This window comes from Mirounga angustirostris, unplaced genomic scaffold (assembly GCF_029215605.1).
Source record: "Mirounga angustirostris isolate CCGP_5_RB_7025 unplaced genomic scaffold, mMirAng1.0.hap1 SCAF_15, whole genome shotgun sequence".
NCBI classification, from domain to species: domain Eukaryota; kingdom Metazoa; phylum Chordata; class Mammalia; order Carnivora; family Phocidae; genus Mirounga; species Mirounga angustirostris.
In genome coordinates this window covers 56,568,232-56,592,112 of record NW_026991723.1, presented here as the reverse complement: position 1 = coordinate 56,592,112, position 23,881 = coordinate 56,568,232, and the positions used below count along the sequence as shown (strand labels likewise).

At 39.5% G+C, this 23,881-nt stretch overlaps 1 protein-coding gene and 1 long non-coding RNA gene across 15 annotated transcripts in view; one reads left to right on the top strand and one right to left on the bottom strand.

The window, feature by feature from the left end:
- The window catches only part of NFX1 (nuclear transcription factor, X-box binding 1), an 89,075-nt gene that overhangs the window by 42,850 nt on the left and 22,344 nt on the right, over positions 1-23,881 (bottom strand). For 12 of the 14 annotated variants that reach the window (XR_010407673.1, XR_010407674.1, XR_008506730.2 and 9 more), the window contains exons 5-12: positions 22,957-23,062; positions 21,156-21,227; positions 19,272-19,411; positions 11,944-12,043; positions 11,643-11,860; positions 6,922-7,019; positions 4,381-4,411; positions 142-224 (exon numbers count right to left, since the gene is read on the bottom strand). Coding sequence is in view for 8 of the 14 variants with exons in the window: in XM_064579365.1 (XP_064435435.1) it covers positions 142-224; positions 4,381-4,411; positions 6,922-7,019; positions 11,643-11,860; positions 11,944-12,043; positions 19,272-19,411; positions 21,156-21,227; positions 22,957-23,062 (848 nt within the window). In the remaining 6 variants the exon portion in view is untranslated. The remainder of the gene's footprint in view (positions 1-141; positions 225-4,380; positions 4,412-6,921; positions 7,020-11,642; positions 11,861-11,943; positions 12,044-19,271; positions 19,412-21,155; positions 21,228-22,956; positions 23,063-23,881) is intronic. The other 2 variants (XM_064579366.1, XM_045882537.3) reach the window with 1 other exon arrangement.
- LOC135362699 (uncharacterized) lies at positions 11,963-23,387 on the top strand. Its single transcript, XR_010407689.1, has 2 exons — positions 11,963-12,070; positions 22,324-23,387. It is a non-coding gene; the product is annotated as an uncharacterized LOC135362699 (long non-coding RNA).

Below are 23,881 nucleotides of genomic sequence, written 5' to 3'. Positions count from 1 at the left end.
GGGCCTAAAAAGGCCTGTCTCTCTGGGCAGCTCTCTCACTGCTGGTCAGGGGTCCCTCCCAGTGATTTCTAAATCTGGGCTACATTCCAGATGGCTGAGGCTTCTAGATATCTGACTGTACCTAATGATAGGTCCACTTACCACACAGCATATCTCATTACATTTATGCCGTCCACACAACCGTTTCTTGTTACACCGCTTATCACACATAAATGTAGCATCTGCTGTGGCCAATTAAAAAGAAAAAAAAAAGGGCAAAGGGTATGAACATTCATTCAACAAATATTTGAGTGACTACAAGCTGAATACAAATGTAATAAGATAATTAAGTTAGTTATGGTGAAAATAAATATAAAAAGATATTTTTCATTTGTCAGATTGTCAAAAAAAGACAATGGGAGACTGATTAATATTTGGTATGGGTGAAGGTGTAGAGAGAACAAGGCACACTCAGTGGATAGGAGTATAAATTTTTGATGTACATATGTATCTATCAAAAATTTCAGTGGTAATTCTATCTTAAGAAATCATTCCTGGGGTGCCTGGGTGGCTCAGTTGGTTAAGCAATTGCCTTCGGCTCAGGTCATGATCTCAGGGTCCTGGGATCGAGCCCCGCATCGGGCTCCCTGCTCGGTGGGAAGCCTGCTTCTCCCTTTCCCAGTCCCCCTTGCTTGTGTTCCCTCTCTCTTTTAAAGATAAATAAAATCTTTAAAAAAAAAAAAAAAAGAAAAGAAAAGAAATCATTCCTACATATATAGTTTTAAAAGTGGCTAAAAAAAAAAAAGTGGCTAGGACACCAAAAGCACAATCAACAAAAGAAAAAACAGAAATTGGGCTTGATCAAAATTAAAAGATTTTGTGCACCAAGAACACCATTAAGAAAGTGAAAAGATGGGCGCCTGGGTGGCTCAGTTGGTTGAGCGACTGCCTTCGGCTCAGGTCATGATCCTGGAGTCCTGGGATCGAGTCCCGCATTGGGCTCCCTGCTCAGCAGGGAGTCGGCTTCTCCCTCTGACCCTCCCCCCCCTCATGTGTTCTCTCTCTCTTTCTCAAATAAATAAATAAAATCTTAAAAAAAAAAAAAAAAAGAAAGTGAAAAGACAGTCTACATAATGGGTGAAAATATTTGCAAATCATCTATCTATAAAGGTCTAGGACCCAAAATACATAAAGAACTCTTACAACTCAACAACAAGAGAAACCACCCAATTAAAAGATTGGCAAAGGACTTAAAAAGACTCTTTTCCAAAGAAGATTACAAATGGCAAAGTACATTAAAAAATGTTCAATGTCACTAAGGAAATGCAAATCAAAACCATAATGACATACCACTTCATATATATTTAGATAGCTATAATAAAAAAACACATAAAAACCAAAACCAAAACCAAACAAAAAATAAGTGTTGGAGAGAATGTGGAAAAACTGGAACCCTCATACATTGTTGATGGGAATGTAAAATGATGTAGCTGCTACAGAAAACTGCTGTGGCAATTCTTCAAAAAATTACACACAGAATTACCATATGATCCAGCAATTCCACTTTTAGGTATATATCCAAAAAAATTTTATTTTATTTTTTAAAGATTTTATTTATTTATCCGACAGAGAGAGACACAGCAAGAGAGGGAACACAAGCAGGGGGAGTGGAAGAGGGAGAAGCAGGCTCCCCGGAGCAGGGAGCCCGACGTGGGGCTCGATCCCAGAACCCTGGGATCATGACCTGAGCCGAAGGCAGACGCTTAACGACTGAGCCACCCAGACGCCCCTATCCAAAAAAATTTTAAACACATATTTTAACAAAAATTTGTGTACAAATGTTCACAGTAGCACTAATCATAATAGCCAAAAGATTGAAACAACCCAAATGTCTGTTAAGAGATGAATGGATAAATTGCAATATATCCATAAAATGAAATATTATTCAGTCATAAAGAGGAATGAAGTACTGATATGTACTACAACATGGATGAACTTGAAAACATGCTAAGTGAAAGAAGCCAGGCATAAAAGGTTACATACTATATGATTCCATTTATATGAAAAACTCAGAACAGGTAAATCCATAGAGACAGAAAGCAGATTAGTGGTTCCCAGGGGTTTAAGGGAGGAGTGAGTGGGGAATGAAAACTTGATGGATACAGGGTTTCCTCTTGGGGTGATGAAAATGTTTTGGAACTAGACAGAGAGTGATGGCTGCACAACACCGTGAATTTACTACATGCCATTGAATTGTATACTTTAAAATGGCCCGTTCTAGGTTATGTGAATTTTATCTCAATTTTTAAAAATGGGCTAGGTGCTAGGTGGGTGAAATAATGTTTGAGATTTGTTTTCAAAGTACTCTAGTGAAAATAAAAAGTAGGGAAGGGAGGGATGGATGAAATAAGACAGGCAAAATGTTGATAATGGATGATGGGTGACAGGTGCTTAGGGGTTTATTATATTAATCTTTCTACTCTCACTTATGGTTGAAATATTTCATCATAAAGTTTTAAAATGTCAGACAAGATGGCTACTGCATTATTCGTAATGGGGAAAAACTGGAGACAACCTGAATGACCACCCAAAGGGCAATGGTGAACTATACTGTGGCATACCCACATACAGAATACTCTGTAAGAGGGAGGGCTATATACACTGACACGGAAAAATGTCTTTGATATATTACTGAGGAAAAAAAAAGACCCAAGTTGCAAACAGCATGTTTACTATAAATCTAAGTTTAGAAGAAAAAACAAAACTAATGGGCATGTGTATACATCTATATGAATACAGAAAAAGATCTAAGACCCAGACCCAACAAACTAATAAGTTTCATCAGGGAAGTGGAACTAGGAGGGGAAAATCGGGTTAGGGTATATTTCACTTTTTACTTTACACTGCTGTTATTTTTTTACTTTAAAAGTGTATTAACGTAATTTTTTCAAATTACGTTTTTTAATAACCAAAATTTTGACTGTGGGCTTAAGGCAGGTATTTCCAGTTACCTCCCAAACAGCCACTCCCCACCTTCTTAAGGCTAACAGAGCCTTAATTTTGTTCAGAAATTGGGTGCCCATGTGCTCCTCAGTTCCAGGTGTGAATATAGTATAATAGTCTATCTAGCCTGTTCATTTCATTCCCCTTGTTAATGTCCGGTTTAGGCAGGAGCATGTGATACAAAGTGTATTGAGAACCTCTCAGAACTGTTTTCCTTGCTCTTTAAGAAGGAAAGGAAGCTTGGACCATCTGGGCGGCTCAGTCAGTTAAGCATCAGACTCTTGATTTCGGCTCCAGCCATGATCTCAGGGTTGTGAGATCAAGCCCCAAGTCGGGCTCTGCACTCAGTGGGGGACTGGCTTCAGATTCTCTCTCCCTTTGCCCTTCCCCCACCCCACTTGCTCTCTCGGGGGTGGGGGAGGGGGTGGGGGGAATGAAGGAAGGGAAGCTTAAGAATCTCTTTCCTTTAGATGATGTTGGGTATGATGTATGGACTTGCTGTAGCTAACTTACACCCGTGATGGAAAAATCAAAAAAATCAGAGAAGCTGACCTGGTGTCCTGGAATCAGTGAGGCTGGAATTAACCAAGCCTGGACTTGTTCTGCCTCCACACTTCCTATTATGTGAGACAGTAAACTCCCTTATTGCTGATGTTACTTTTCCCTGGGTTTTCGATACCTGCAAACAAAAGCATCCTAACCCAATACAGTTTTCTTCCTGGCCAGAATAAGAGCTTTAATTTTGTACACATTTAACTTCTATTTAACTTTTATCACTTTTCCAAAAAGGTTTTAAGGTTAAACAAAAGACTATGAGATGGTTAGCAAAGGACAGAATCGTAATAGCATGGAATGTCAGGATCAAGGACAAAGGAAGAAAGAACACCATAGTCCTCAAGTTTAAGAAGGCTGCTGGCTGAGTACCTGTTCCAGGTATGCAACAGTCATATCAAGCCTTATGGGGATCAAGCATCAGAGTCAGTGTGTAAAAAGTTTGCTGCATTAGGTATTATTCACCTTCACCCCCACTACCACCATTTTATTATGAAAATTTTCAAACATATAAAGAAGTTGAAACAACTTTACATATGACCATTACTGAAATTCTACCATTACTTTTTCACATATCCACCTATTCTATCTACCAATCAATTTATCTTAATATTTGATGCATTTCAAAGTAAACTGCAGATATGGGTACACTTACCCTAACTTTAGCATTTCATTAACTAGAATTCAATTTATGATTTTTACTTTTCTTTTCAGGTAAAAGTTACATACAATGAAATACACAAACCTTAACTGAATTACGACAAATACATAACCCAAACCCCTATCAAGATAGAGAACAATTACTTTTACCCCAGAATGTTCCCTCTTGCCCGTTCCCAGTCATACCTTCACTTTTTAGACTGGTACATGGAAGCTCCTATGGAAAAAGGAAAAAAAGACAACAGTAACTTCTTTAGGAATAAATGAAACAACTCAACTATAGTATAATGCTAAATGTAACATGTATATCCTAAATATCCTGTACTTCTCTGGCAGCCACCTATTTACCAACTTTACCCGTCTGGGACTAGGTTAGCTCAGCCTCTATATTAATATGCTTTATTCATAACAGGGCCCCAGGTTTACTGACACTTCATGCAAATATCATTGTAACAATCTTTGTGGTCTGGTCTCCTAATTTAAAGTAGATTAGGAATTATAATATCTGAATAGAAAGAGGGTTGGCTAAAGGTATACAAAGCAAAGAAAAATAACTTCCTGTCAAGGGATTTATTTATCTAGAAAACTCACTCCAGGGGCACCTGGGTGGCTCAGTCGGTTAAGCATCTGTCTTCAGCTCAGGTCATGATCCCGGGGTCCTGGGATAGAGCCCCTGAGTCAGGCTCCCTGCTCAGTGGGGATCTTGCTTTACCCTCTCCCTGCCCCTCCCCTACTCATGCCTTCTCTTGCTCTCTCTCTCTCAAATAAGTAAAATCTTAATAAAAAAAAAAAAAAAGGAAAAAAGAAAACTTACTTCCAATGGAAAAGCCCATTCCATTACAAAAGACATCTCATGAAAAATTTGGCTAAACAATGAGGTGATGATCAACAGTTTCAAAGAGATTTTTTACTTTGTCGAAGTTTTCAACAGAATTCATACTAATAGGGAGTGCCTCCAGCAATTTTAGAATAAAACCTATTTGCAAAAATCCTATTTACACACAGCTTTTCATGAGTACACTCACTGCCATGGGGTCCAGTATTCAAGGGAGTGAGGAAGGACAGTGAATGAGAAGCAAAAAAGCACAGAGAATGGGATTGCTGGGGAGAAAGAAGCAAACTGACAGTAGCCATTTCTAGCTCACGCATCCCAACCTGCCTGTGCTTCTTGGTCACAAAGAGCTCCTCTGGGCATTACTAAAATTGTGATCACTAAATCACAGTACTTCACAGTCTTCAAGGTCCTGTAGCTGACATTCAAAATATCTCTACTGCCCCATGTACTCTGCAGTTTCTTTCAGGAAAAAAACTGCACACACACACAACTTTTGCCACATGTAAACTGCTATATTTTTACATTTTTATTCTAAAGCTTACCTAATAAGCTAGCACCCAATTTATGGACCATATCCTCAGAACATTTGCAAGTCATCAGCTACCCAGACCTTGGGCTTGGTAGCAGTGAATGTGCACTGAAAGTGGGTCAAAGAGGACAGATCAATACTTGGTATGTTCTCCAAGTTGGATTACCCAAAGACTTCCACAGCAAGGCTCCTGCCTTTGGTTACAAGCATAGGAATGGTAAAAATGGCAAGACGTCCTTTTTCTAACAAAAAGTCCAATCAAAACTGCCCCAGGCAGAAAGAAGAAATTGACAAAACAGTTGTACAGTTAAGAATTAACCTTTCTGAAAGGGCGGTCTGGCCTTTGCCATTGGCTTCTGGGAGGTTATCTCTAAGCCTTTGGAATATCATGCTTGATAGGAGTGTCACTGTTTGCCTGAGGCCTTGGGTCTTCACACAGTGTAACATAATTTAGGGTACAGGCTGGCCATACTGAAAAGTCTTAAAGTGGGGACTGGCTACACCACGAAGACCAATGATGTACTTCAGTGTGGGGCTTTGGGTCACATGGTAACCGGAGACCTCTGGTGACACTGAAGATTGAGATCAGCTACATGGGCGGTCAACCATGTGTACACAATAGAGTCTCAGTAAAAACTGAATACCCAGGCTCGGGTAACCCTTCCTGGTTGGCAATACCCCATGCATATTATCACCAACTGATGTTGAGAAAGTAACACTGTTCCAACTCCATAGGGAGAGGACAATTAGAAGCTTCATATTTGGTATTTCTTGCACTCTGCCCTGTGTGTTTCTTCCTTTGGGTGATATTAATCTGTATCCTTTCCCTGCTGTAACCACGATTACAACAGCTTTCAGTGAGCTCTGCTGAGTCCTTTTAGTGAATTATCAAACCCTGAGGGTGGTCTTGGGGACACTGGACTTGCAGTTGGCATCAGAAGTTAGGGTGGTCCTGTGGACTATTCTAATTCAGCAGTTGTCTAAACTCTCGCAGTGGGTGTCAGAAATGAAGGTGATCTTGTGGACTGTGTTCTCTCCAACTTCTTAGTTAGCTAACTCCTTGCAATAGTGCTTTTGTCCTATACTAGCATCTAGCATTATCACACTGTATTCGGTAGAGCTATCTGTATACCTGCCTTAGCCCAATGACTGGTCTCTGAGCCTGGAGTGATACTTCCCCCCACCCAATACCTACCCTACAACTGGCCTCTGGTTGCTGTCAGCATACACTGGCTGGACTGAATGAATCATACATACTATGAGAGGAATAAAACACTATTATGTTATTTTGATTCCTCCCATCCCATAATCACTAATTTAAAAGGTACGGGTGATAACAACTCTAACATTGTTTACGATTTACCTTTGTTCTGAAAGAGCATCTGCAGGAAATAACTGATGTACGAGAGCATGGTCCACAGTCTCCTTCATGGCAGAGCTTTTCGCAGGTATGAATGAAATCTTTAATAAAAATGAAAAGAGCTAGGAATGAACACTGCAAGTATGCATTTTCAGACTCCCAAGTTCACTAGCCACCCTGGTCTTCTATTTCTATGCCCTGCAACTCCAGAATCAGAGTTGAGGGAAGAAGGATGTAGTCAATGCCTCTTCCTCTATCCTCTCTTATTCTAGCAGGCTGGACCTTTTCTGGCAAAGAAAGGGCCCAGAATTAGTCACTGGAATATCCTGTGGAGTGCATAATGCTTTGCCTAAGTCAAAAATCAGATCTTCTGACTTTTTTCTTCAGGCGTCAAGTCTCAAGGTTAGACTTGGATATCCTTAAAATTACAGCCATGGATGACTTTACTAAAGTACTCTTGACTCTGAAAATCTGGGGATCATAAACAATCAGAAACCATGATCCATAACCTCAGACTCCAGCTCTTCAACTATCTGGTGATAAGAGGTCTGTCATTCATTCTGCTAAACCAGATTTAGGACGAATCTTGTTTCAAGGACCCTCGGGGATCAGCCACAGTCTCTTATGGCTACTGTTTAAATGTATTTTTTTCCATTCTTCTTTTTCAGCCTAATTTCATTTTTAACTCTAAAGTATATTTTCTAAAGATACCGCATAGTTGGATCGTATGCTTTATAAAAAAATTTGATTGGATAGCCTCTGCTTTTTAATAGTTTAATCCATTCACATTATTATTGATACAGTTGGATCATATCTGCCATTTATCTGTATCCCTCATGTCTTTTTTGTTAATCTAATCCTCTTTACTGCTTTCTTTGGCATTAAGTGAATATTTTCTAATTTAACATTTTTTTCCTTTAATGGTTATTTTTCACTATTTTTAGGGGGGTATTTTCTTAATGGTTGTTCTAGGGCTTACCATACACATCTTATCAGAATCTACTTCAGATTTATACTAACCTAATTCCAGCGAGATACAGAAGCCTTAATCCTATGTAGTAGCTCTATTCTCTCTTCTCTTTTATGCTGTTATTGTTACACATATTATGTCTACATGTTATAAACCCCATAATACATTAATTACTTCATATAATTTTTATTAAAGCTGAGAATAGGAGAGCAAGCATACATTCAAAGTTTGTTGTTGTGTTTATCATCTTATTTACCATTTCTGGTTTTCTTCATTTGTTCCTGCAGATCTGAGTTACCATTTGGTATATCACTTCCTTACTCCAGTACAACTTTGATCCCATCCACCCCCTTTGTGCTCTTATTGTCAGATATATTTCCACATGTTATAAGCCTAATACTATAATTACATATTATCTTATACAACTGTTTTTTAAGTCAGTTGCAAAAAAAATATACATTTACACTGTCATTTAAAATTATGTAAATACTATTACTCTTTGATTTTTCATATGGATTTGAATTTATATCTGGGTTTACTTGCTTTTATCTGAAGAACTTCCTTTAGTATTTATTGTGAAGTAGATCTACTAGCAATGAATTCTCTGTTTTTATTTTCATTTCTGAAAGATAGCTCTGCTGGATAGAAGCTTCTTGGTTGGCAGTTTGTTCCCCCCCAGCATTTTGAATAGTTCATTCCAGTGTCTTCTTGTTGTGATGTACTGTTCTCCATTGTTTCTGATGAGAAGTCTGCTGTTAATATTATAGGGGTTCCCTTGTATGTGAGGAGGCAAATTTCTCTTGCTGCTTTCAAGATTTTCTCTTTGTCCTTGGTTTTCAGCTTTTTAATTATGTCTAGATGTGGAACTCTTTGAATTCATCCTATTGGGTAAGTTGAGCTTCTTGGATACATAGATTAATGGTTTTCAATAAACTTGAAAGGTTTTCAGCTATTCAAATATTTTTCTGCTTTCTACTATTGTGGTATTCCCATTACATATATGTTTGTGTGCTTAAAAGTGCCCCGCATTTGTTTAGAGGTGCCGTTCACTTTTCTTTATTCTACTTTCTCTCTGCTGGGGATAAATTGCTCAGCAGTCTGATCCAGTGAAATGTGGGTAGGGGTAGTCTTTGAGTAAAGTCTGTGAAGTTTGTTCTGACCCCAGAAGGGCTCCTCTTAGCTATCTCTTTCCCTGGTTCTTTCTGCTGAACTAGCTGGCTTACAGTTTAGCTTATTGCCCTTAATTAAGAAGAGGTATTATTTTCCAAAGGGCCTTTATTTAGGTCTGAACTTCTCCAGTGCTACAAATTAAAGTCAGTTCCTTTGGGGGAATACTTTGTAGCTCTCTTTTCTTATGGACTACCTTCCCCCGCCAGGAAAAGTCTCAGTTGCTCTTGGTGCTGAGTGGGACAGTAGCCTCTGGTTTTCTTGGCTTGTTTTTCCCAGTGTGGAACATCTGCTCTAAAAGTGAGCTGGGGAGAAGATGACTGGGGCCGCAATAGTCTAGCCTGTTGTGAAAGGGGTAAAAACTCTGACTTATAGGTGGGCCTGTATGGAAGAGAGCCCCCAACCTCTCAGCTGTGTTTACCAGAAATTTAGCCTCTTCAACTTGGAGTTAGAGGGGATGAAAAATGCTGGCAGTCTGCTCTTCCCAGTGAGATATGGTAACCCTTGACTGGGAGCTTAGGGGTAGAGGCAGCCTCATCTTCCTGGCACACCTATCCTGAATATAGCTTTTGTTAAGCTGAGCTCGGGGTGGAAGGGAGTGGACTGTGACTTAAATGACAACACAGACTTGCTGTTCTTACTGAATTTTAGATTTTCTTTAATAAAAAATACTTCTTCATTTGATGTATGCCCACAGGAACATTTCCAGAAACTTTAAATGATTGCTTTGTAATAATTTTCCCTAACTTTGCCTGTTTTGCTGGGGAGTGGGTCCACGTAGCTCATGTTCCCATCTTGAAAGCAGAACTCTCCCTAGTGTCTTGTACTAAAGTGATCTGTCTAGGATGGAAATTCCTATTGAGTGAGCTACCAAAAAACCTCAGCAAGCTTTCTACAGATAAGTCAGGTCTGAATAAACTTGACAGCCATTGTTCTCACTAGTCATGGGCTTGTCTTTGAGTTTCTCAATCCAACTCAGCCTAACTCCTTACAAATTTTCCATGATTAAAAATTTGTTGAGGTAACAAGTGGTTACCCTCAAACCCCTTCATCTGGTCTTGTCCCACCCCCTGGGTCTGTTTATAAAGACAATTACTATCCTTCTCTTGCTCAAGTCCCCATGCACTACCCATTTCACATTTCCTCCTTCTCTCATTGCCAACGTATCTTAGCCCCACAGTGGGATTTCTGGTCATCGTATATGAAATTATTACAAAACTGACCCAGGAGCTTTCTGAAAAGGGAAGACCTTTACCATCCTTCTTGATTTTGAAGTCATTTGATCTCCACTTTTACAGAGCTTATCTGAAGATACATTTTTACAATAGGCAAAGAGAACCAACAGACAATTGATTTTCCTAATGCACTAAAAATATGTATTAAAACATGAGAAAAGAGCATTTCTCCTCTATACAGAATTTTAAAGTCACACTGTAAAAAATAATTAGGTAGAGTGTACCTACCGGTTTCTGCTGGTACCTGGAAGAAATATGAAATCTCTCTTTTCGATAAACATGGAAACCAAACCTAAAGATTTTAGCTTTGCCAATTAGTTATAGGAACACCTCTCTTATATAGACTCAGTTGCCCATGTCCATTTTTCTAAATACATAGCCTTTGAACACTTAGCCAGGAGAGAAGGTGCCAAGTCACTGCAAAACTATATAGGTATATTCCCCAAGGACTGCCTCAGAATATTTCAGAACTCAAACTATTACTTTAAAGCTAATTCTAACAAACTTTTTCTGGTTTCTATATCCAAGTAATCAGAAGCCACAAGTCAGGAAAAAGGGAGAGTCACTAATGGTAGGCACACAGACATACTAAAAGCAATGACAGGAAAATAAACAATCAAAACCTTTAACAAGTAGATAAAACAATTCAAACTGCACATTGGTGTAGGGAAATTGCCTGAGAAACCTTAGCAGGCCCTAAGGACATCACTGTACCCAGCATAATACAATAACTGAGGTTCAGGAAAATGATGACTCTGGATCAATAAAGAGAAAAGAAATTATCTTGAGTAATCTCTGTTTAAAGAAAGCAAATGTAAATTTTAGAAAACTGTCCTTCCAAAATGATGCTCAGGAGGTCTTTTCCCTCAACTAGATGGGAAACTTATAGAGAAAGTAATTCCTGAGTACTCCAAATGGCTAAAGTTTTATTATACTTAGCATTTTAGTTCTTAAACATCTCACCCACAGTTATTTAACATGTTCCCATTATATGAAAATGCCTTTACCCTGGATTGGTAGAAGGATATATGGTTTTCATACTACTGCAGGCTACTAAGAGAAATTGTAACCTCCCCCACTCCCCGGCACCAGCCCTGCATGGGACAGTATCTCACAACTGTCCTAAGTTGGCAATAAAATACCTAAAGCAGGAGAGATCACTTGGGCATATTTGAGTTTTCACAAGTATATTTTGAGGAGGAAAGAAAAAGTGCCAACACAAATCTGATCATTAGTATTTTCAAAAGCTTCTGATATTATAACTGAAATTGAACACTATTCTGCTTATATAGTCACTGTTGCCAAAAATTTCCATTCGTATGTTTAAAGACAACTTTATGCCTACTGGTTACCTAAGGAACCACATGGCAGAGGCTTGCCGCACACTTTTCCACATGAAGGGACAGGATCCATGCATGTTTTCCGACCACTACTTCCAAGTTCTAGCAATTGGCTGAGAGGAGTTTGGCCACAAGGGCAACAGCGCACCAGGTGGGGAAGCCGTGGGCATGGCTGGCAGGGCTGAGGGTGGCACACTTGAGAACAGGTATGATTCCCACATTTCAAGTCCCTGTTAAGAAAAACAACAGACTATTACATAATTGTTGCATAAAATATGGCTTTATTCTAACTGAGAAAAACATAAAACCTTACTTGCCACATATCTTTAAACAGCCAAAGTCGCCAAATCCATCAGACTTTCCTACATCTGTTCCACATAACACATCTCGGGAAGTGCTGCCACAGTAGCATACTTGAGGACACAATTTCAAAAACAAAGGTGAGTAAACTGTATGGGTTCTTAAAATATTCCAAACAGTCTATAAGAACCTAGCACAAAATGCTACTCATTAGTGTTGATCAGACTTGATGCAGAAATAAATGTGGCTTATATAGCAGCTCTAAGACCCACCTAAAAGGCTTTATCAGAGGAAGTAAAAAAGGCCTTGTAAGACTGTCGGTATCCCATGGTGCCTCTGCAGCTGGTCCCCAAAATGGCATTAAAGTGAAGCAACCCCCTAAATTAAGAGACTACTACCTGGCCCCTAAGGCCATGGCTGAGAACCATTCACCCTGAGGCTCCCTGGGGTCTCTGGAGAGGTTACAGAAGATGGAAGCTAAGCTGGTGACAGTCGTGGAGGAGCCAATGACTGAATCCCTGCCATCTTCACTCCAACCCAAGCAGCACAGATTTAGTACTTTATATACTGGGGTTCACATAAAAGGCTCACAAAAACTTTCTATTGCTAAAAAGGAATAAAAAAAATCAGCGCAATATAAAATCCTTAATAATTTGTATACTACTACTACTGAATTTGAAGTAATCATGTTTGAGTATTCACATTGAGTAGAAAGTTCAAACAACTCAAGACTTTTATTTGCTAGATAAAGAACCTGGTCCAACATCTACAGATCTTCCTGTGGGTTCAAGAAATAATGAGTTCCTTTATTTCTTGAGGTTAGCAATAAATATGTGTTATATTTAAGGAGTTATGTTTCTGATGTATTAATATGTAACAAAGTCTGATAAGAATTAATTTTCATTGGGGCTCCTGGGTGGCTCAGTCGTTAAGCGTCTGCCTTCGGCTCAGGTCATGATCCCCGGATCCTGGGATCGAGCCCCGCATCGGGCTCCCTGCTCTGCGGGAAGCCTGCTTCTCCCTCTCCCACTCCCCCTGCTTGTGTTCCCTCTCTCGCTGTGTCTCTCTCTGTCAAATGAATAAATAAAATCTTTAAAAAAAAAAAGAATTAATTTTCATCAATTAATATAATTTTTCTAAGTGTTACTTCATGGGGCGCCGGAGTGGCTTTGGCTCAGGTCCTGGTCCCAGAATCCTGGGATTAAGCCCTGCATTGGGCTCCTTGCTCAGCGGGGAGTCTGCTTCTCCCTCTCCCAACGAGCTCTCACTCTCTCTCTATCTCAAATAAATAAATAAAATCTTAAAAAAAAAAGTGTCACTTCACATTTTCAATTTATAATAAAAATTTATCCTGTTAAAATCAATCTGTGCAAATATACTTGGCCCTACATAATAAATAGAGACCAAAAGAGTAGAAACTAAATTGAAATCTTGCAGACCTAATGATGCTTTCCTTCTTTCTCAGTACAACTTAGATATCTACTTGCACAGAAAATCAACATCAAAATAAATGCAACATTATAAAAACATCAAATCTTAAATCACGTATTTAGTAAAAAATAAAATAGAATATTTCTAACTTCAAACATTAGAGATAATGTTTATAAATAAAACGAACAGACCAAAAACTTTCAATGAGACACGAGAAGGGGGAAAGCCTCAAATCAATAAAAGCCCTAACCAAGACTTTTGATTTTTAAAATCTACATTCCATCTTCCAGTAAGTACTTTTGCAGTTTCATCCCCTGTTCTAAAACTGATTCATTTATTCAATAAAGATTTATTGGATGAATACAGATGTAGGAAATACAACCAATATTTATGGAATCAATGAATTGGTAAATTAACCCTAGTAACTGGGAATTCCTGCAAGGAGGCTTTTCTTTGCTAAGTTTCTGCTCAGACAGAACACAGGTACTTTTTTTTTTATTTTTGGAGATGTGAGCAGACAGCTGTGAACAAAAGAATCGAGGGTCAGAAATAAACCCACACCTATATGGTCAATTAATCTATGACAAAGGAGGCAAGAATATACAATGGGGAAGAGAGTCTTTTCAGTAAATGGTGCTAGAAAAATTTAAAAGCTACATGCTAAAGCATGAAACTAGACCATTTTCTTACACCATACACACAAATATCCTCAGAATGAATTAAAGACATAAATGAGAGACCTGAAACCACTAAACTCCTAAAAGTAAACATAGGCAGTAATCTCTTGGACACGGCCCTTAGCAACGTATTTGTGGACAGGTCTCCTCAGGCAAGGGAAATAAAAGCAAAAATAAACCATTGGGACTACAACAAAATAAAAAGCTTTTACACAGCAAAGGAAACCATCAATAAAACAAAAAGGCAACCTAACGAATAGGAGAAGATATCTGAAAATGAGATGTCTAACGAGGAGTTAATAACCAAAATATGGGAAGCCTGCCTATCCCTCTCCCACTCCCCCCTGCTTGTGTTCCCTCTCTCGCTGTGTCTCTATCAACTCAATAAAAAAATCTTAAAAAAAAATTTTTTTTATGTAACTCAACACCAAAAACACAAATAATCCAGTTAAAAATGGGCAGAGGACCCAAATATACACTTTTCCAAAGAAGACATACACACTGCTGACAGATGCTCAACATCACTAATCATCAAAGAAACATAAATCAAAACCACAATATCAGCTCACACCAGTCAGAATGCCTAGTATCAAAAAGATAAGGATGGGGCGCCTGGGTGGCTCAGTCTGTTGGGCATCTGCCTTCAGCTCAGGTTATGATCCTGGGACTGAGCCCCATGTTGGGCTCCCTGCTCACAGGGACCCTGCTTCTCCCTCTCCTCCCCACTCATGCTTTCTCTCTGGCTTTCTCTCTCTCGCAAATAAATAAAATAAAATAAAATAAGGACTAACAAGTGTTGGTGAGAATGTGGAGAAAAAGGAACCCTTGTACACTGCTGGTGGAAATATAAATTGGTCTAACTACTGTGGAAAACTGTATGGAGGTTCCTCAAAAAATTAAAAAATTAAAAACAGAAATACCATGATCCAGCAATTCCAAAACTAGGTATTTACCCAAAGAAAATAAAAACACTAATTCAAAAGATACATGCACCCTATGCTTGTTGCAGCATTATTTACAATAGCCAAGATATGGAAACAACCCAAGAGTCCAAACAGATGAATGGATAAAGAAGATGTGGTATGGGGCTCCTGGGTGGCTCAGATGGTTAAGCGTCTGCCTTCAGCTCAGGTCATGGTCCCAGGGTCCTGGGATCGAGCCCCGCATCGGGCTCCCGGCTCCTTGGGAGCCTGCTTCTCCCTCTGCCTCTCTCTCTCTCTGTCTCTCATGAATAAATAAAATCTTTAAAAAAAAAAAAAAAAGATGATGTGGTATGTATGGGTACACACACACACACACACACACACACTGGAATATTACTCAGCCATAAAAAGAATGAGACTTTGTGGGGTGCCTGGGTGGCTCAGAGGTTGGGTGACAGCCTTCGGCTCAGGTCATGATCCTGGAGTCCTGGGATCGAGTCCTGCGTCGGGCTCCCTGCTCAGCAGGGAGTCTGCTTCTCCCTCTGACCCTCCCCCCCTCATGCTCTCTCTCTCTCTCTCTCATTTTTTCTCTCTCAAATAAATTAAATCTTAAAAAAAAAAAAAGAAAAAAAAGAATGAGACTTTGCCATTTGCAACTACATGGATGGACCTAGAGGGTATTGTGCTAAATGAAGTATGTCTGACAAAGAAAGACAAATACCATATAATTTCACTTTTATGTGGAATCTAAAGAACAAAACACATGAATCAACAAGCAAGCAAAACACCAAACAGACTCTTAAATACAGAGAACAAACTTGTGGTTGCCACAGGGGAAGTGGGTAGGGGGATGGATGAACCAGGCGAAGGGGATTAAAAGGTACAAACTTCCAGTTATAAGTCATGGAGATGAAAAGGACAGCATAGAGAATAGAGTCAATAATACTATAATAACAATATATGGTGACAGTGACTACACTTATTGTGGTGAGCACTGAGATAGCGTTGTCAAATCAATATGCTGTACACCTGAAATTAACAAAACATTCTATGTTAATTCAGTTCAATAAAAAAAAAGAATCAAGGGTCAGAAAATCATGACAATAAAAACAAAATGGAGCCCCTGATCAATCAGGAAATAACCTGAGTACAACATTAAATAACCCTGTTATATATGCGTAGGCACAAGAGACACAGCAATATGAGCTGGTGACAGAAGAGCTGGGTGGTCATTGCTGGCTGAAGATTATTAGGGAACCAAAGGCAGTCTGGAAGGTCTGCTGCCAGCTTTAGCCTATTCAGCATTTTTGTCAACACATGAATGAACCCCTGGGAGGAATGCTTATTAAATCTCTAGATCCTAAAGAGGGATCCTAAAAGAATTACAAATGAAGAGGATAAATAAGCTATACTCACGACCATAAGAGTCTCCTAGATATTTACTGCAGACAGACAAAAAGTTTCCACCTGGGTTTGAAAAATCAGCTACACAAAAACAGAAAGGCAGAGACTGGGATCCATACAAATTTGTACAAAAAAGACGTGGGGGAGTTAGGTGAGAAAAAGCACAATATGAATCAGAGCTAAATATGGTCCGCAAAGGGACCCTCCCACACCACAGTCTATACTGCTAAGACCAAACTGCCAGTGTATACTTAACTCCTGCCTTATCTCAGATGGATTTGAGGTAGCATGTAAGGATATATGAAATATAACAAAGGAACATAAATTTAAAGATGTGAAAAGTAGAACAATGGCAGAGATATAGAATAAATCATAGCTTAAAAAAGTACACTATAAAGACAAACATTAGGTCTGTTACCCAGGGTTCCTAAGATAAAAAGATCAATCATCTCTGAGGAAAAACAACTTCTCTTGGAAATAAGGCCAGACAGGAATTTCCCCCAAGAGGACCCACGAAGAGAACAGTTGAGTAACAACACACAGCACAGTTCCTTACATGAAATCCTCACAGTACACAACATAAAACATTTCATAGGGTTGTTACATATTTTAAGTGCGAACACAGATCCATAGCATCACACCAAGGTAAAATCTAATGAAACAAAACTCTACAGGGCACCAATACATGATAGCCCAAGATCCCTGCAGATCAGGGGCTATTGTAAAAACAGAAGAATCACACAGTATGTGTTTCTTTGTGGCTGGCTTCTTTCACTTAGCATAATGTTTTGGAGGTTCATCCACTTCACAGCATGTATCAATATTACATTCCTTTTCATGGCTGAAGAATAATCTGCTGTATGGTTATATTTGTTTATCCCTTCATCAGGTGACAGACACTTGTTTTTGTTTTGTTTTAAAGATTTTATTTATTTATTTGAGAGAGAGTGACAGAGATAGCAAGAAAGAGCATGAGCAGGGAGGAGAGGGAGAAGCAGACTCCCCGCTGAGCAGGGAACCAAATGTGGAATCATGACCTGAGCCGAAGGCAGACACTTAACCGACTGAGCCACCCAGGCACCCCAGGTGATAAGACATTTGAATTGTTTCCACATTTTGACTATGATGAATAGTACTGCTATGCACATGCACTTACAAGTTTTGTGCAGACATATATTTCCATCTCTTTTGGATATATGCCTAGGAGTGGAATTGCTGGGTCATATGGTAAAATTCTACATTTAACCTTTTAAGAAACTACCAGACTGTTTTCTAAAGTGGTTATACTATATTACTCTTATTACGGTTTGAATTTACATTTCCTTCTAATTTAATTACATTTCCTTTACAGCACCTTTCACATGTCTATTGGCTATTTATATGTTTTCTTTTTTGTTTTTTTAAAGATTTTATTTATTTAAAGAGAGACAGAGAGCACGAGCTGGGGGAGGGGTAGAGAGAGAGGGAGAAGCAGACTCCCTGCTGAGAAGGGAGCCCAACGCAGGGCTCGAGCTCAGGACCCCAAGATCATGACCTGAGCCAAAGGCAGACACTTAACCGACTGAGCCACCCAGGCGCCCCTATGTTTTCTTTTGTAAAGCATCTGTTCAAGTCTTTTGCTCATTGTTTAGGTTGTTCCTCTTTTTTTGCTGTTTTGTAGGAATACTTCAAATATTCTGGATACAATCTGCAATTGATCTATTCATTTTCTTAATGGTATCTTTTGATGAACAGAAATTTTTAATTTTGATTAAAGTTCAATGTATCAAAATTTTTTTTATGGTTAGTATTTTTGTTGCTCTGTCCAAGAAATCTTTACCTAACCCCAAAGTTGTGAAAATATTCTCTTATAGTTTATTCTGGAAGCTTTATGTTTCTGGGTTTTACGTTTAAGTCCGTGATCCACGGAGAATTTTTGTGTAAAGAGTAAGACAGAGGTTGAGGTTTATTTTTTTGTACACATACATCCAGTTGTTCTAGCAACATTTGTAAAAAGACTCGCCTTTTCCCACTGAATTAACTTAACATTGTGGTTGAAAATCCACTAAGTGTACATATGTGGGTCTATTTCTGGACTTTATTATCTTCCATTTATCTACTAGTCTACCTTTAACACCAATAACTGCACTGTCATGATTATTGTAACTTTATAAGTCTTGAAATTAGATAGTTTAAGTCTTTCAACTTCATTCTTTCTCAAGATTTTTTTGGCCTTTTCAGATCCCTTTTTTTTTTTTTTAAGTAGGCCCCAAAGGGCGCCTGGGTGGCTCAGTTGTTAAGCGTCTGCCTTTGGCTCAGGTCATGATCCCGGGGTCCTGGGATCGAGCGCCACATCGGGCTCCCTGCTTCGCGGGAAGCCTGCTTCTCCCTCTCCCACTCCCCCTGCTGTGTTCCCTCTCTTGCTGTGTCTCTCCTCTGTCAAATAAATAAATAAAATCTTTTAAAAAAATAAATAAATAAAATAAAGTAGGCTCCATGCCCAGTGTGGAGCCCGACGTGGGGCTTGAACTCACAACCCTGAGATCAAGACCTGAGCTGAGCTCAAGAGTCGAACACTAAACCAACTGAGCTACCCAGGCACCCCTCCTACATCCTTTTCAAGAAGTTACTTTTTAAAAAAATTTCCCAAATACTTTTAAACAGCATTTTAAAATCTACTGTCCAAATTCTATAGTAGGACAATGACCTATACTGGTATTATGAAACTAAACACGGAAACTAAACACTAAAACTAAACACTGAAACCATCTAAGCATTAATGTATCTCCACTTCTCTCTACCCAAGGTACAGAGCTACTAGACACCTTGTAACTATAGGCTTAAGACCAATCCATGTCATCAAGACAACTATAGATAAGGTTCCAGAAAATACACAGGTATTGCTGACTGGTGCGCCCACCACTTACCCTGGTTCAATATGATCCGACAAGGCTGGCATTGACCCCCATGGCACAGCTCAGCGCAGTGGTGCTGACCACAGTTCAAAAGATTTTCACATGGATTGGAACAGTGGACTGAGACGGCCTGACCACAGCGAACTGTGTGCCTGGAAAGAAAAGAGATGTATACATAGCATTAGTCTGATGCTGGACAGTAAGTTCCTGTTGGATAGCTAAACTAACAATGAAGCCCAAACTTAACCCCCCAGAACTATGAAACCTTTCTCTTGACCCCATTTCCGTCACTTTTCTGTTTACCCCCTCCAATCTTTATTTCCTTAATTATTCTCCTCCTCTCCACTTTTTCTTTTTTCCCCTGCTTTGCTTTCCTTATTTCCCATCCTGCTCTCTCTCCCCTATATTCTGACCAGTGAAGAAATGAAGTTCCTCTCTGTAGATTTCTTCACTGAGTTCCCATGAAGTAGCATGCAGGAGGGGAGAGAGCTGGGAGCTCCCACAGTATCTTACAGATGGAGGCAGGAAAGTTTGGGGGTTGGGGGCCGGGGCAGGGAAGGTTAGTTATAATGTATATACTAAGAATGGAAGTACAATGGCATTCTCATGGGATCTGGTACTCCGGCATTTTATGCAGTTATAATACTTAAGAACATACTGTATGTCACTTTGATTCAGGATGGGAAAATCATTCTGGCTTTGTTCCGATAAGCATCCTAATTTTGCTGACTTATTGCCTAGAGAAGGATATGAAGTTAGTGCTTTTAGACAACTATCTTCAGGTCTCTTTCCGGTAATGGTTTAGAGCTTGGAGTCTACTCTCCTGCAAGAAGAGTTTTATTCTATCCCCTACTTTAATCTCAACTACATATTTTGTTTTAAAAAGTCACTGTTACATACACAATCAGTTTCCAGTACTCAGCATCATGGCTAACAGCAACCCCTGGAGGTGAACACTGTTATTTCTATTTTATGATAAGAAAAATGAGGCTCAGTGTGACCAAGCAACTTGCCCAGGTCAACAACTAATTAGTGGCAGAGCCCAGATCTGACCTGGTCTTTCTGACCCAGAGCCCTTCATGTGACTCTCAGGCCACACCACTGTCCTTGTAAGTTCAGACAAATGTGATTCACTGAAAACTGGCTCAATCTCATTTTGTCCTGTGGTTCAAAAATCATTTGGGTCTTACTGAGCCTCAGAAACATTTCATAACTAACAGTGATCCTTGCCCTGATGACGGAGAACTTGTATTATAATGAAAAGAGGATGGGCTCTGGGGTCACTTATTTTTTCATTTAACAATATTCATTGAAAAAAAAACAACAACAAAAAAACAATATTCATTGAAAACCTCGTAGATGCCAGATATAATGCTAGGTATAGGTAAATGGTCCCTGTCTCCTGAACCTTAACAGGCCTGGGTTTAATCCTGATTCTTTCACCCACAGACAGGTTAAGAAAAAAGTCCCTGTCATCTTGGCATTCAGCTGAAATGGATAATCTCACCATGCAAATAACTTCTTAATCACTTATAAGACTGCAAAACAGGATCAGGGCAGCAGAGTCAACTACTATTTACAAAAAAGTACTATTTAGGGGCACCTGGGTGGCTCAGATGGTTGGGCGTCTGCCTTCAGCTCGGGTCATGATCTACAGGTCCTGGGATCGAGCCCCATTCGGGCTCCCAGCTCAGTGGAGAGTCTGCTTCTCCCCCGCCGCTGCCTCTCCCCGTTTGTGCTTTCTCTCTCAAGTGAATAAATAAAATCTTAAAAAAAAAAAAATACTACTTATGCCTACCACTTATTTCTATCTACTCACTAATTCTTACTTTAGAAATTCACACATAAATCATCAAAGTGGACACTGAAGTCTTTAGAGAGCAGTTCTAACTTTACCTGGTCCGTCCACATTCACATGTTTTAGTCATGAAGGCAGGGCAGGGTGGGCAAGGTCCAGGATGGCAGAGACTAAAAGAGAAAGGCTTAGATGAATAAATGATACTCATGTATCCAAACCTGAACAAAGTTGCTCCTACTGGGTTTTATTGTGAATGTGCCAACAAATAAACCTACTATGAAATGTTTTAGTATTTGCCTAATGTTGATTAAACTGTTTAAACAAAAATACCAACAATGTTTTCATATAGAATTTATGGCATTATCATCTTAGAATACTTAACCAGAAAAGTAAAGCCCAAGTCAAAATACTGGTTTTCTTTGGTTCTGACAGTCAAAGATAACGTTTCCAAATATGGTCTTAGCCCATTTAGTGAGATGTTTTAGGGCCTCCTTTCCTTCAGATATGATGCTGACCACCTAATCTGCATCACTTTTGATGTTCTCTGGTAGTCATGACAGGGGGCCATTTCTGCTAAAGACTTCAGAAAGATAGTTCATGCAGAGGGTTACTTTATTATTAAATTTACTTAAAATGCCTACTGAGGGAAGGAACAGTTTAAAAACAGATGAGTCAGGCGCCTGGGTGGCTCAGTTGGTTAAGCGACTGCCTTCGGCTCAGGTCATGATCCTGGAGTCCCGGGATCGAGTCCTGCATCGGGCTCCCTGCTCAGCGGGGAGTCTGCTTCTCCCTCTGACCCTCCCCCCCTTATGTGCTCTCTCTCTCTCTCACTCTCTCTCAAATAAATAAATAAATAAAATCTTTAAAAAAAACAAAAACAAAAACAGATGAGTCCCTGGGTTCTGAGGAAGGACCTATAGAAGCAGTAAAAGAAGGTTAGGGGCTGAATGCCCAGCAGGCAGCAGGCCAGGCTCTGTATCCCTGTCTGGGCAGCTCTCCTACCATGGGCAATTCCCCAGCAGCAACCCACATCCTGACCCACAAGGCCTCTGGCCCAACATTTGCCCCTGCTCCATGCAGCACAAGCACCAAGGTAACACTTTGAAGTCTGTTTTACTTTTGGATTTGGGTAATAAAAACAAGTTACCATTACTTGACCATTTACCATATGCCAGACTCTATACCAAGCCTCTTAGATGCATTAATTTAATATTCATAGAACTCTATGAGATAAATATTGATGTTCGTATCATTATTATTTTACAGATGCAGAAAGTGAGGCTTAGAGAAGTAACCTGCCCAAGGTCACACAACCGTTAAGTGACTTGACCCCAGGAATTAAACATTTGTCTGAAGTCAAAGCTGTAGAAATTTGTTATTTGTAACTAATCAACTGTTAGTATTGGGTATTCCTCTTATTTAGAAGTTGACTAGATACATTGTAAAGCTGGCTACTTACTGGACAGAGGGATTCGCATCCTAAAAACGTGCAACAGGACACTACACAATTGCCTTTTCACAGACAGAAGTCTGTCCTAGTCACTCTTTTGGACCTGGATATCACTGGGGGATATTTCTTCTTAGAAGCTAGCAGTATAGTATCGTGGAAACCCCATCTCCACCATGTCCTAGCACTATGACTTTGGGCAAGATATTTGGCCTTTTGGAGCCTCATCAGTAAAATGGAGATGATAAAGATCTATACATCTCTGGGCTGTTGTAAGGATTCAATGAGTTAACTCTTGCAGAGTGCCTGGCACAGGGTAAGTGTTCAGTAAATTGAAATCATATTGCCCTTCACCCCATCCTGTTACATGCTAACCACCAGATATATGTACTCAGAGCCATGAGCAAAGTGTGTCTACCAGGAATCTCCAGGGGTCTAGTGTTCCAACTTACAGGTTACAGGAATGTGGGCAGTCCTGGCCAGGCTGTTTCTTTCTACAAACCTCACCACAACTATGTGGAATTTCATTTCTGCTCCATTCAGGATTCTTTACCTTGCCTAAAACATATCAGATCAGAGAGTCAATGGTATAAACTTCAACCACATCTTATACTTTAATGAAACAGTATAATATAGCTAGACAGCATGAACTTCAGCGTGGTTTTCATTAGTTTGACAAACACATTATCCCACATCCTAAAATAAAAAGATGACTGTAATGCTACTCATCAAAAGCTTCACTGAGTATGATAAATCCTAAATTCTGGATTATCTGGAAAAGAGAAATAAGTCATTTTTACTTATGAAAATGCCACTTTGCCTAACCGACATATTTAATCTAAAAAAAAAAAAAACAAACCCTACAAGGTAAATCTTTTGTAAATGGACCCTTGAACAGATATGGGAATATCTGCCATAAGGATCAGAAAGAAGAAATAAGGGAAGAGAACAATGGGGTGGGAGATGGGGGAGCAGTAAGAGATGGAAAGGACATAAATCCCCTGTACAGTAGGAACTTGCCAAATCTAAAGCTTATGAAGTAGGCAGAAGAGGGCTATAATTTTATAATTAGGGTGTCTCTGCAAATCTTTAGTGACTATCTTCCATGAACTTAGCACAGAGGCAGAAACTGTAAAACTGAGGCACAAGACTCCTCCATGCCCTTGAGGAACTCATCTTTACTTGGGCAATTTATACCCTAAGTGATGGCCTGTCCCCAGTGTTTGGGCTCTGCTTTTCTATCTTGTTTCTTTCAGAAACCTTATTCATGTTGAGAGGTTCGTTGTACCTAAAGGCCTGTGATTCCCAAATCTACATTTTCTTTCTTTTTCCTTTTTTCCCCCCAAATCTACACTTTCTGCATTGCCCTGAATCCTC